This window comes from Lissotriton helveticus, chromosome 1_2, assembly GCF_964261635.1.
Source record: "Lissotriton helveticus chromosome 1_2, aLisHel1.1, whole genome shotgun sequence".
NCBI lineage: Eukaryota > Metazoa > Chordata > Amphibia > Caudata > Salamandridae > Lissotriton > Lissotriton helveticus.
The window spans coordinates 35,316,908-35,331,068 of record NC_136058.1 but is presented as its reverse complement, the minus strand read 5'-3'; the positions used below and the strand labels follow the sequence as shown (position 1 = coordinate 35,331,068).

The 14,161-nt window shown below is 50.0% G+C and overlaps 1 protein-coding gene across 6 annotated transcripts in view; it reads right to left on the bottom strand.

Annotated features, from left to right (window-relative positions):
• SLC44A5 (solute carrier family 44 member 5) overlaps positions 1-14,161 on the bottom strand; it is a 793,737-nt gene that overhangs the window by 19,230 nt on the left and 760,346 nt on the right. For all 6 annotated transcript variants that reach the window (XM_078668567.1, XM_078668577.1, XM_078668593.1 and 3 more), the window contains one exon: positions 2,471-2,555. In XM_078668567.1, the coding sequence (XP_078524693.1) occupies positions 2,471-2,555 (85 nt within the window). The remainder of the gene's footprint in view (positions 1-2,470; positions 2,556-14,161) is intronic.

The following is a 14,161-nucleotide window of genomic DNA, read 5'->3' as shown; positions in this document are numbered from 1 at the left end:
GACCCACGGGGGACGTGTGCAGTGTTTAAACACAGCCGTGAATCACCCTTGACTTCTATGGAGGAAATTCAAGATACAGTTTTAAAGTTTTAGGACACTTAGGAGTGGACTGCGGTGAAACCCCTTTAGAACTAAACACTTCGAGAGTCAAGACCCACAGGAGCACTGAAGTACTCCTGTTACCTCACCCAGGGAAGCAGGGTGCATGGGTGTCTTTTCGTGTCAGGTTTCGTCATTGATTCCAATGGAGAGCTGCGAAGAAGTGCTGCAGGCGACCAGAGGAAAAGTGTCCGGATGGATCGGAGATCTGAAGAACCTGAAAGCAGAGGGGACAGAGTCTTGGTCACTAGCCAGTGACCAGGATCGCGACAGGAAGATGCCAGCCAATGTCGGGTGCTTTTAAGGTGAAGAAGGTGAAGCTTGACTCTTTAGCCATGAGGTCCAGGAGGCGTCAATGACAACCAAGAGCTGGATTCAAGTTGACCCATGTTGGATGTCGAGTGCTGCAGTGTCGGTATCCGGATTGGACCCAACAAGCCTTGGCAACAGCAACCCTTGCAAGATGACAAGATTGGCTTCGGTTACAGACCAGCAAGGTCTGAGGGACTCACTCTTTGGAGGGGAGTCAGGGCACATCTGGAGCAACCAGGAAAGTCAACGAAATAAAGGATCGTCCTTCGTGGGGATCCACTAGCCAACGGACTAAAGATCTCAAAGGAGCCTTGAGCTGCAGTGAAGAAAGCGGGCCTATGGAACACTCGTGGAGTGTAGGCCTCTCAGCTTTGGTGCAAAAGGTGCTCGGGTGAGGGCCACAAATAGCCCAATGCACGACTTCGAGAAACTTTGGGAAGTAGGTGCACTTGCAAACTTGCAGGATGTCCAGGAGTTCCGGTCTCACGTCTCATGTGATAGCTACAGGTCTCAGCTTCGCTGGGGACTCGTGTTAGCCTCGGAGATGTCTGGAAGTCCATGTCCTGTGTTGCAGATTCTTCGGGATCAATCAGGAGCCTTTAAAATGCAGACCGGCAAGATGCTTCTTTGGTGCCTGTTTGAACAGGGGAGTCACTCCTTGACCCCAAGGGAGATTTCTTCCGTCTTCCAGTCAATATGGAATGTCAAAGGTCCAAGATTTCTTCTTCAGAGTTTTGTCCAGGGTAATCTAAATTCCTAGTGACTGGGTTCCTATACTTATACTAAGTTTAGGGGTTGGACTAACTCTAGGGTCCCACCTATGGGAGGACCTGGGGAGGGGGTGGTTACACCCCTTCCCCTTTGTCCAGTTTCATGCCAGAGCTGGGGCTGAGTGCCCCAGCAACCGGTTCGAACTGGGAAATGCATGGATCACCTTGTGTGCCCCATACAGTGTCTGAAAAGCATTCGCTGAATGCAACCAACCCTGCCCAATACACTAAAGCCTGTCGGGGGACCTCCCTGGACAGGAAACCTATTGTCCAGGCCTCCCCTGCCGGAGTTTCATCCAGCAGCAGGAAGTCAGACTCGTGTCTGTGGCAGCCGCATCCATTTTGTGATGCTGAGGCTCTTTTAAACATTTACCGGGTAAGTAGATAAAATGTCCTTGCGACCATGTGTATGTGGGGCAGACGCAACAGAAAGTTAAAGCCAGAATTTTACAATATGGGAGCAGGATCCGCAGTGAGGTACCTTGGGCACCGCTGGTAGAGTAGGATTATGTTTGTATTAGTGCCAGTTTATTTCTTGAACCTCTTGCTGAGGTGCTTGTATGTTCAGTTATTTTTGGGTTTGTAATACATTTCTAAACTTTACTTCGTAGTCAGAGGTCCTTTGGATTGGGATGTATCTGGTCTTTGGAAAATTGTCATTAGTATGAAAATAGAGAACTTCCCTTTACACTTCTTTGCAGACTAAAGAGATTCAGTCGGCCAGGGATTCTAAGGATTGGTAAGGAAGAATCTGTATGAGAATCCCAGCGTCATTACCTGGGAATGCGTCAAAACTGTGCCCCACCCCGGGGAAGGCATAACGAGGAGAAATATTTTATACTTCCTCTTTCCACACAAAGGAAAAGAGAAACAGTTCCATTGATTGTTTTTGTGCAGCAAGGTATCCCTTCCTGCGCAAAAGCAATCATGGCACAGGCAGAGAGGACAGAAATGTGCCATATTTCATTAATACAAATGCAAAAACAACAATTGATGGACAGAATGCAGAACAATGTCATACATTCACCCCAGTACAGAGATCTGGGCCTAAATCCATCGTTTTTTTGCACTCCACACCACCCCAGGTCATTAATACGGCGCGTTCCTGCCCTTTCCTTTTGATGCAAGGCAGCGCTGCAAGGAGACCTGACGAATTGCCCTATGTCAAAAAGTAGTTATTGGGGCGCTAGAGGTTTTTAGATCTACTAAGTAAATAAACAAGTGCTCGCTGTTGTGCCAATGGACAGAGAATGTTAATACTTTGAAATGAGCTCACGCAAAATACTTACAAAAGCAGAGGAAAAGTGTATCAACACACATTGCATAGACACTGAAAAATCCATGTGCAATTAGATACGATCCGATGATGACAGTCTAAACATAAAAAAGATATATTATATTAGCAAATATTCTACTGAATCACATGTCTTAAATAAACAGTCATTTCCAGATGTGCAACTAGTGTTTTTGATCACCCAAAGCCATGATGTAAGCTTGCTGCCTCATATTCAATACTTTAATCCCATGTGCAAACTTCCACCCTTGTTTAGTTGGTGGCACTAAAAATCGCGATGTGGTACACGTGCCTACATCTAGCATTTTATTATCACACTCAAGCAAAGTTTTTGTCTAATGCTCGTTTATTGCTTCAGAGATTTTATTACATGATATCTCTTTAACATGTTTAATCCATTTATAAATTGACTATTTTTTACTATGCTGTTAATGTGCGTTTCTGTTGTTGACTGAAAGTTTCAGTGTTAAAACAAAATTTGGGCAACTGTTATGACGTGGTATTTTTATATTTTACCGCCATGTGCTACAATGGGCCCACATGAATGGGTTCACATATCTTAATTAAAACAGTACAGATACTATATATAAAATTGTAGCAATGCAAGCTTCATTGTCAAGATCACCAGCCTAGGTCTGAACTAAATAGTTTGCACAAGTGCATTTCTGAATAGCAGACTGCAATGGTGTCAAAAGAATTTTGCACAGATATTTGCACCAGCTAACATGTAAAAATAACATTTGCACCAATCAGTCAGAGCAAAAGCAATATTTTGCGCTAAGCGGTAGGTGTAAGTTCATTGTAATATTTTAGTGGTACAAATGGTTCCTTAACACTTCGGTGTAACATTATATCATTCATCTGTGCAATTTATGCAACCTAGTCATAGAGTGAGGGACATTGTTAAATTAAAAGAACCATGGCATGTTGTTAAACTTAAAAAAAAAAGAGTTACACCACTAACCATCCTCTAACCGTGGTTCTTTGTTCGTGCAATATGGCTCATCCATATATAAATCCCCTCCACGGTAAGCCTACCTCAGTTTACACTGAATCTAGCCAGCCACATGACACAAAATTGTAGAAGAGCTTAGAATGGGAGAGTAAGAAGTGCATTAGTTACTTGAAGGAGACTATAAGTTAAGAGGACTGACTTATTCGGAATGAAGTGATTGATTACAAAACAAAACCTAAGTTATTAGTACGTTCTGATATAATTATAAATGAACAACGCTGAACCAAGTTCTTCCAAGCACAAAGATAACCGTGTTTGAACCTGTGGAACCTCAAAGGGTAACCCGCTTGTGAAGTAAAACATGTATCAGCTGCTAAGAGGATCTCATCAATGGATTCTGTCGTTCAAAAAGAACTTGGAGGTGGTGTTTGAGCTGGTGCGAACTGTGAATGGACAACAATTTAGATTTGTAAACAATGGACAGTCTTACAAAGGAAGGAGCACTATGCTTTCTGATACTATTGGTTCAGTAAAGTGGAGGGGAGGCTACAGTGAGGGGATGCGACTAGGCAATTAAGGTAAGCATAGGATGGATTTTGCAGAGACCGCCCCTGAAGGGGGCCTCACGGGCCGGCAGGAGCCTTAACAGCTGCCAGGGACCACAAAAATCTAGTTTGGGTGAGTCAACACGCCCAAGGACAAAACGGGTAAGGGACGGCCCTCTCCTTCCTCTCCCTTCAAGATTTAGCGCACCAAATAAAAGGGCGCATTAATACCTGACCAATGTGGGGGGGAGGTATTGGTTTAAACCCCCAATGAGGATGCCGCCGCCGCCGCAATGAGGGGATTGGGGGGGAATTATAAGGCACCGCTCCACCAGCACAAGCCATATAATTTACCTCGGAGAGCTGGGGAGCGGTGCCACTACAAATCACCACAACAATGCATGTTGGCTAATTAATTGCATGAGGAGAATGTAAGGTTTGCATGTAATTTGGAGTGGGCACAGTGCGGGGTTTAATGGAATGCAATTACATGCATAGCTATATAAGAAGAGTGAGCACCTGACAGACGAGACTGAGGCACCATGTCCACGAGGGCTCCGGTAAAAGCTTCTGTCACATTCAGATGATGCTCTCTTTACACCTTTGCACTTCTGCTTGCATCAGCTTTCTCCCACAAACTCCAGACGTGAGCCAGACACACACAGTACATCCCACCTGATCCTCTTGCTGACAGCTTCACTCATTAGTCTACTGCGAGTTTACAGCTTGTATTCTGCTACCCGGCTCTTCCGGAAACTGGTATTAATATGTGTACCTTCTGTCTGTCTTGGTATTGTCTAGTCTGTGCCTGTGTTTTGCTGTTGCCTGTTTGTGCATGTACAGCACTGCACCGTGGCGTATGTTGTGTGTTGACATAATATTTATGCCGAACAATAGCACGACCACATTGTGATGTACTGCCAAACTGCTGGCAGGATCTATAAACTGTAATGTAAATTGACACATTCATCCTCATTCTTACACAGAAAACACCGCCTGAATGTTCACTCACTATTGCAGGCTAGGTCTCGCGAGAGTTTGGACAGACTTGAGCTACCTTTAGTGTCACCAGGGGCAGGGCACTGAACCGCCAAAAAAGATGCACAGTGTTCATCTTTATAAAAGTATCTCCTCTCCCCTTGGGTAAAAACTGACAGCATGTCAATTTACTGAAAGAATCAAACTACTCAAATCTAGGGTTACCATAAGGTCCACCTCACCTGCACACCTCATATCCGGTCAGTACAAACACATCAGTGCATTCTGGGAGTGTTTGTTGGCTCAGTTCATTTTTTTTTACCAAATAGATGAACACACCTATAAACTAATACATGATGTATGTAAATGTAAATGTATAGGCATTTATATAGCGCACTACTTACCCGTAGGGTCCCAAGGCGCTTCGACCGCTGCGAAACCCTTCCTGGCTTCCCTGAGAGATGGTCCCTTAATGGGTATCTCCAGGGTGAGACCAGGCATCCCCGGCGGTCTGGTGGGGCCGTTAGTGAAGATGAGGCAAGCTAATGCCCAGAGTTGCCGAGTGTGAACGCTGATCAGAGTGGGCACCGAGGCGAGAGAATTATCGAGTCCGCTGACCCTGGTCCAGAAACCTGCCGCGCCGGGAATCGAACCCTGGTCCCGGGCCGTCCTCTGCTCTCGGGTCTGCCGCCTCTAACCAGTGAGCCACACTACTTCATGATAAACGTAAACTACGAACAGTGACATGGAGTTACCATGGAATTCTACTCAACCCATTTTAAAAGTGCTGTTTTAAGCAGGGTTCCAAGACCACTGAGGCTGAACAAATGAACTCGCACACAATATACACTAAGCAGAGTAAAAAAAGAAGTGTCAATTCATTCTTCTGGTGACGCCTTTTATAGGAATAGAAATATGACGTAAGTTTACAAGGATACCTTCTTTCCCGCCCATAGCTTTTATTTGCTATATAAGTGTATTCTGGGATTTATTTTCTTTGGTTCGAATAAAAATTAGAAAAGGCGTTGGGTAGGAATGGTAGAATTGCTACGAATCTTTGAAAGATGCTCAGGACGGCAATCCTGCAGCCATTTATGAATTCATTGTGCAATTACATACACATATTAGCCAAACTAATCATTAGTTGTTCAGATTCGGTCACCAAATTTGTGCTAAGTTAATGTAATTGAATCCATTGTTCTTTCAAGAATAAAAATACTGATTTGTAAGAAAAGTCTACTACAGGAGTGACTCTTGAGGCTAAACATACAAAGCTGAGAAAAACAGAAGCTGCTACACAGAGTAAAGAACGTTCTTATTCACCATTATAGTGGATCATTATGCTACCCTTGACCCCACCAGGTAGGTCGCTCCCCCTCCGCACAGCACCGCCTGTGCCTCCCTGCCCCAGCTGCCGCTGCTGAGGACTTTCGAGGCCCTCCGCCACCCGCAGGCTACCACCTGCGCCTCATCCCTGGTGGCCAGTGGTAGGCCGTCGGTAGGTTTGTTCATCCTCCGCTTTATTGCTTTTATAGTATTGCCTGTATTTTCATTGTTGTGTCTGTGACTGCTGCTGTCTGTCTTCCCCCACTGCCTGTTCGTGGTCCGTGCCCCTTTTTCTTCCCTCTGTTCCCCTCGCTGTCCCAGTGCTCCCTCTGCCCGGTCTTTCCTTCTGTACCCCTCGCTGCCCCCTTGTCTCTGCCCGGTTTTCCCCATCTGTTCCCCTTGCTGCCCCTGTGCCTCTCTGCCCGTTCTGCCCTCTGTTCCACTTGTTTTTCCCTCATTTTTTGTGCCTTTCTGTCCTCTGTGTCACTCGTTTTTCCCTCTTTTTGTGCCTTTCTGCCCTCTGTTCCACTCGTTTTTCCCTCATTTTTTGTGCCTTTCTGTCCTCTGTCACTCGTTTTTCCCTCGTTTTTTGTGCCTTTCTGCCCTCTGTTCCATTCGTTTTTCCTCGTTTTTGTGCCCTTCTGCTCTCTTCTCCACTTGTTCTTTTGTGCCTTTCTGCCCTCTGTGCCACTCGTTTTTCCCTCTTTTCTGTGCCCCTTTTGCCTTCTGTTCCACTCGTTTTCCCCTAGGTTTTTTGTGCCTTTCTGCCCTCTGTGCCACTCGTGTTCCCTTGTTTTTAGTGCCTTTCTGCCCCTGTTCCACTCGTTTTTTCCTAGTTTTTTGTACCTTTATGCCCTCTGTGCCACTCGTTTTCCCTCTTTTTTTTGTGCCTTTCTGCCCACTGTTCTATTCGTTTTTCCCTTGTTTTTTGTGCCTTTCTGCCCTCTGTTCCACTCGTTTTCCCTTGTTTTTTTGTGCACATGTGCCCTCTGTTCCACTCGTTTTTTGTGCCCTTCTGCCCTCTGTTCCACTCGTTTTCCCCTCGTTTTTTGTGCCTTTCTGCCCTCTGTTCCACTCGTTTTTTGTGTCTTTCTGGCCTCTGTTCCACTCGTTTTTCCCTCTTTTTTTGTGCCTTTCTGCCCTGTTCCACTCGTTTTTTGTGCCTTTCTGCCCTCTGTTCCACTCATTTTCCCCTCGTTTTTTGTGCCCTTTGTTCCACTCATTTTTTTGTGCCCTTCTGCCCTCTGTGCCACTCGTTTTTCCCTCGTTTTTTGTGCCTTTCTGCCCTCTGTTCCACTCGTTTTCCCTCGTTTTTGTGCCTTTCTGCCCTCTGTTCCACTTGTTTCCCCCACCGCCATGCCCCCTGCAGCCCACTGCCCATTCGCTGCCCCCGCCTACTGCCTCCCAGCTGCTCCTCCCTCCCACCTCCCCATATAGGCCGGCCGCTGCGCGGTGAGGAGAGCGACCCTTGACCCCAGCAGGTAGGTCGCTCCCCCTCCGCACAGCACCGCCTGTGCCTCCCTGCCCCAGCTGCCGCTGCGGAGGACGTTCGAGGCCCTCCACCACTCGCAGGCTACCACCTGCGCCTCATCCCTGGTGGCCAGTGGTAGGCCGTAGGTAGGTTTGTTCATCCTCCGCTTTATTGCTTTTATTGTATTGCCTGTATTTTCATTGTTGTGTCTGTGACTGCTGTTGTCTGTCTTCCCCGCTGCCTGTACATGGTCCATGCCCCTTTTTCTTCCCTCTGGTCCCCTCGCTGTCCCCGTGCTCTCTCTGCCCGTTCTTTCCTTCTGTACCCCTCGCTGCCCCCGTGTCTCTGCCCGGTTTTCCCTTCTGTTCCCCTCGCTACCCCCGTGCTTCTCGGCCCATTCTGCCCTCTGCTACACTCGTTTTCACTTGTTTTTTGTGCCTCTCTGCCCTCTGTTCCACTAGTTTTCCCTCGTTTTTTGTGCCTTTCTGCCCTCTGTTCCACTAGTTTTTTCCCTTGTTTTTTGTGCCTTTCTGCCCTCTGTTCCTCTCATTTTCCCTTGTTTTTTGTGCCCTTGTGCCCTCTGTTCCACTCATTTTCTTGTGCCCTTCCGCCCTCTGTGCCACTCGTTTTCCCTCGTTTTTTGTGCCTTTCTGCCCTCTGTTCCACTCGTTTTCCCCTCATTTTTTGTGCCTTACTGCCCTCTGTTCCACTCGTTTTTCCCTAGTTTTTTGTGCTTTTCTGCCCTCTGTTCCACTAGTTTTTTCCCTTGTGTTTTGTGTGCCTTTCTGCACTCTGTTCCACTCGTCAGCAGCAGACTCAACTACGGAAACACCCTCTACACGGGAGACCCGACCAAGCACATGAGATGAGTACAACTCATCCAGAACGCCTCGGCTGACTGATCCTCGATGTACCACGCCACGGCCACATTACCCCCCCACCTGAGGAACCTGCACTGGCTCCCCATCAACAAGAGGATATCTTCAAGCTCCTCACCCACGCTCACAAGGCACTCCACAAGACTGGCCCAGCCTACCAACAGACGGCTCTCCTTCTACATCCCCAACAGCCAGCTACGCTCCGCCGACCTCTCACTCGCCACCGTCCCGTGCATCCGAAGAACAACCACCGGTGGGAGATCCTTCTCCCACCTCACCGCCAAGACATGGAACACCCTCCCACTGAGCCTGCGACAGACCCAAGACCTACTGACCTTCAGGAGGATACTCAAAACCTGGCTGTTCGATCAGTAGCGGCCCCCTACCCCCAGCACCTTGAGACCCTCGTGGGTATGTAGTGCGCTTTACAAATGATTGATTGATTGATTCAAGGAGACATCCCTTTACTCCTGGCCTAGCACAGGCTGTGCTTAGAAATAGAAGAAGGATGCAAGCTTTGCAGTCCTGTAATTGAGGCAAAAGCGGAAACTAGAATATCTGTACAACTAAGAAACAATTCGAAGATATTTGGGGCACCAAACAAAATTGCATTTTGCTGCAGGATCACTTGCTGTCCTTTAAGAATGAGGCTATTTTTATGATTTTTCCTTGTTATTCGATTCTCCCTATTTGCTGCCGTTTTAATCTACTGCCTTATCTTGCTTTATGGAATTGGAAGGCCTGCTTGAAAGCATATTGCGGGGAAACTCACCTTAAGGGTTCGTTCTGAGAGGTATTTGAGAGAAAATGGGGTATTAGTTGAGGGGGGGGGTGGGGGGGGGTGAGTACCAGAGCTAAACAGCTTGTCTCATTCCCTGAAACATGGTAAAACTGGCTTACATATTAAGGGTCAAATTTATCAAAGACTTGCATCGCCCATGCACCACGCAATGAGGTGAAACAATGACGCAACTCTTAACTTAGATTTATCAAGCCACTCAAGGCCACCTTGTGTGGCCTTGAACGGCCTGATAAATCTAGTGTAGGGATTTGCCCTGATTTGCATAAATCTGCCCCAGGGAGGTGTTCCATGGGTGGAGTGTGGGTCCTCCCACGCAACCTCTCATGGATTCTGGCGCATTCCTAGATTTACCATTACTGGTAGACCTGGAAATGTGTCAAAACGTTACGCCTCCTGAGGTGTGGCATAACGAGGAGAAATATCTTTATTTCTCAACATTACCTCCTCGTCAGCCCTCCCCGTCCCAGTCCTTACCAATGAGCATAGCTCCTCCCACCAGAAACTCCAAAGCAACTAAAAACCCATCCCTTCCCTCCAGGCCACACCCACACCCTAAGGCATATAACCATGTGACCCGCCCATCCACATCCTGTTTGTTTTTTCTGCGGAATTCATTTCCTGGCAACTTCGTCATGGGGGGCTGCTGGACCTTTCGGGTGAGTGTGAAACGGCCTGTAGTGCGGCCGTTTGTTCCCCTGATGTACCTGTTTTTGTCATGTACTTTTGAGTCCCTGCTTTAGCGGGACCGTGGGGTTGGGGGGCCTTGACTGCCTGGTGTGGGGTGGTGTCTCCCTGCTGCGGCCTCCCCTCTTCCGGGTATGTTCCCTGCCCTAGCAGGTGCACCTGGGGAGGGAGGGGAGGTGTGTTGGGCGCGGCTGGCTTCTCTGCCCGCCTGTGGCATGGCGGTTTGGCTGCTCCTTGGAGGTGTGTTTGGTGGCTCGGTGGTCGTCTCGGGCCCGTGTTTCCCTTTTTTTGTTTTGTTTCCTGGGTTGTTTCATTACCTGCGGCCGCGGGTTTGGGAGAACGGGACTCTGTCTACTGGGGCTTCGTGTCCTTGGTTTCTCCCTGGCCTCTTTCTCCTACCACGGTTCGCTCCCTGCCCCTTTTAGGGGGCGTTGCTTTGCTTCATAGTGGTGGGCCATGGTGGTGGCGATACTGTGCCTATATGCTACATTGGAATGTCCGGGAGTTCGTGTTCCCGTATCTGGTTCGAGACGGGTTCTTTGCAGGTGGTGTCTACTCTCTCTTATATGGGTCCTATTTAGGGCTGCCTGTTCTTTCTCCTGTGCTTCCGTTTGTCCTTACAATTGGGGGAGCCCTGGTGTTCTGCATGTGTTGGGCTGCGCCTCGTGTCACATGCCTGGGGCCGGTACTTTGGGGGGTCGGGGCCCTGGTGTTCTGAATGTTTTGGGCTGCGCCTCGTGTCACATGCCTGGGGCCGGTACTTTAGGGGGTCGGGACTCTGTGTGCTGTGGGTCCTTGGTTTCTCCCCTGGCCTCTTTCTCCTGCCGTGGGTCGCTCCCTGCCCCTTTTGAAGGGCGTTGCTTTTGTTTATGGCGGTGACCCGTGGTGGGGGCACGACTTGTCTTCCTGCTGGGGCCTCCCCTCTTCCGGGTTGGTTCCCTGCCCTAGCGGGTTTGCCCGGGGTGAGAGGGGGGTGTGTTGTGCACAGCTGGCTTCTCTGCACTCCAGTGGCGTGGCGGTCTGGCCTCCTTTCAGGTAGGTGTGTGGCGGTCTGCTTGGCTGCTTTTTTTTATTCTCCTTGGATACCTGTTGTTTCTTGTGCGTTTGAGTCCCTGCTTTGGCGGGACTGTGGTGTTTGGGGGGGGGGTCCGGGACTCCCTCTTTATGTCTTGTTTGGGTTGGCCTACTGTCCTGTTGGGGTGTGGCATTCCCTGATTGGCCCTTGTGGATCTTGCATTGCTTGGTCTGGGCGCTATTTTCTCTGTTCTGTTCCCCTAATGGAGATGTGTTGTTTGGGCTCCGCTGTAACGGGGAGGTGGAGGTCGCTGGGTCTTCCGCTGCTCCTTCACTGTTGTCGTGTGCGGGATGCCTTTGCTGTCGTGACTCCGGACGTGGTTTCGGGTGAGACCTATGGGCTGGCTTCTTGGTGTTCTGCTGCGTGTTTGGGACGGTTTGGGGTTCCCTTGGCCCTTGGGAGGTGGGAAGTCTGTAGACTTTTTCCCCTTTTTCTAGTTGATGGGGCTTGTAGGCCTCCATATTTCTGTACTCTGTGCGTGGTGTGCTTGATGGGGGGTGGAAAGATGTTGTCAAACTTGTTTTTCCCCTGGCTCTGGCGGCGGGGTGTCCTTTACAGTGGTTCGCTGTGGTTTCCTGGCTGTGGTGATGGTCGTTCCCTGCTGCCTGGTGTGCCATCTCGGTGTCTGTTGGTATCAGTGGGTGCCGTTCCTTCTTATTGGTCCTGCTTGTTGCGAGGCCTTGGATCCATCTTTTACTGCCTCTGGTCTTGCAGTTCAGTCTGTGTCTTGCCCCTGCTTTTGGGTTCGGTTGCTTCTGTATGGCTGTCGGGGTTTTCTGTGCAGCCTACGGCCTTACCACCCTGAATTCCCCTGCTCTTGTCTGTTCTCGGGAGTTGGGCGAGGTCGGGCCTAGTTAGTGCCTGGATGGGAGACCACCTTGGACTACCTGGTGCTGTAGGCTAAGATCCCTCTGATTCTTTTTCTGTGTTGGGACTGCTGTTGCGTTTCCTGGCTGATTTGTCCTTTGGTTCCCTTGGTACGGTGGCGGCGGCAATTTCTCGGTGTGGGTAGTTTACGGGTTGTGGGCGGGCTTTTGGTCTGCCTTTCGTTCAATTTGATTGCCCAACCCTTTTGTGGTGTGGTACGCGGCCGGTGGGTCCCTTCCTTCCACATGTCCCGGGGTTTTCTGAGTGCTTCCTCTTCTTCTGGTCCCTCCTTGTTGGGCTGGGCTACTGGATGTGTTCTGCGCTGCCCCTGTTCCTGGTTCTCTGCCGATGAGTCGGGCTTTCTTTCTCGGTATTCGGGGCTTCGTTTCTGTTGGGCCTGCATGGTACCCTCTTCATTCCTTCATGATGGTGTCTCTTCTGTTGTTTCTTCCCTTCCTGTTGGTGGGGTTTTCCTGGCTTCTCTGGTTCTTTGGGACGCTTGCTTTCATATGGCAGTACACGCGGCTTCGTGGTGGTTCCTACGTTTGCTGTAGGTGTTGTTCATTTCCGGTTTTTGCGGCTGCCTTTTGGATGGTCTGCGTCTCCTGGTGTGTTTGCTGACCTTTGGCTCCCTGGGTGGTTTTGTTGCCTGCTCTGGGGTTCCGGGTGTTCCCATCCTTGGACGGTTGGTTGATTCTTCCTCTTCTTTCCTTCCGGCTCTGGCCCTTTCACTGGGTGTTTGCTGGCTCCTGAGTCGGTTTGGTTGGATTCTAATCTTGGAGTCTTCCATTCTTTGCACCACTTGGGTGCTACTGTTTGTTGGGTGGTTTCGGCGCCTCGGTTGGTGGGGTATTCCTGCCGGTGCCCTGCGGGCTGGCTCTGTTGCGGGGACTGTGGTGTTTGTTGGGGGCTCAGTCTTCCACTTCTCCCCGGCGGCTCCATGTTCGGCGGCTGTTATCTGCTGCTGTGGGGTTTGTTCCTTGGGCCCGTTGGCACTTGTTCCCCCCTGGTGTGTCTTGCTCTGGGGCTTTGGGTTCCGGCTTCTCGGGGCTGTCTGCTGTTGTTTCCGGAGGGTGTGGCCATTGGCTGCGGGTGGTCCTGTTGGCTGGTGGTTCAATCCTCTTGCGTGGCTGCCCTTTTGTGTCCTGTGAGCGGTTGCTTCTGTGACTGTCTTGGGCTTGTTGGGCGTTGATTGTCCTTGGACCTATTACTCTATGGTATGTCTTATGCCTGTGCTGCCTCGGGCTCACGCGGGACATGGGTTCGTATCCTGCCTCTGCTTTCGTGGTGTCCCTTGGTGGTTTTGGTTCTTGTGGTGCTTTCATTTTGACCGGAGAGCTTTAGCTCGATGGTTTGTCTTGTGCCTCTGGTGCCGCAGGCTCGCGCTGCTGTGGGTTTGGGTCCCGCCTCTGCTTTCTTTGTCTCCTGTGGTCGGTTAGTTGGCCTGGCCTCTTTCTGCCTTGGGTCCTCCTGAGGTTCGTCTCGGTCTGGTCGGACTGTGTGATGGATCCGAGGAGCTTGGGCTAATGGGTGTATCTTGTACCTTTGGTGTTGCCCGCCCTCTCAGGCCTGGGTTCGAATCCTGCCACTGCTGTGAATGTGTCCCCTGGTGGTGCTTTTTGAAATTCCCTTTGGGCTTTATGTCTGCCGGGGGTTTTGTTCTTGTGGCGACTCACCTGCGTGGGGTGTTTCCCTCCCTGTCCGTGTTGAGCCTCTTGCTGACCTGTTTCAGGGTTCCGTTGTTGGTTCTGTTTTGCGTCTCCGAGGATCGCCTTGGGTTGAGGTTGTTCTTTGGTTTGGTCCGGCACTGTCTGGGGGTGGTTGCCCTGTCCTTCTGTTGGGCGGGGGCCTGCTGTGTGCTGTTCCTCGGATCGGGAGCCCTTCGCCTCTCCTGTTCTATGCCGGTCGTGGGGTTTTCTTTCCTGGTTTGCTGTCCGACACGGGGTGTGTCTGCATTAGATTCCGGTGCGTGTCTTGGATTTCTGGGCGGTTGGCTTCGACTTGAGTCGGGCTGTGTCCTCCCTGCAAGCTCTGTGGGTGGATGTGTTGGCATTTCAGGGTTCGGGCGTTGGGCCGGTGCGCCCCTTGGTGTCCGGGTGGTTTTG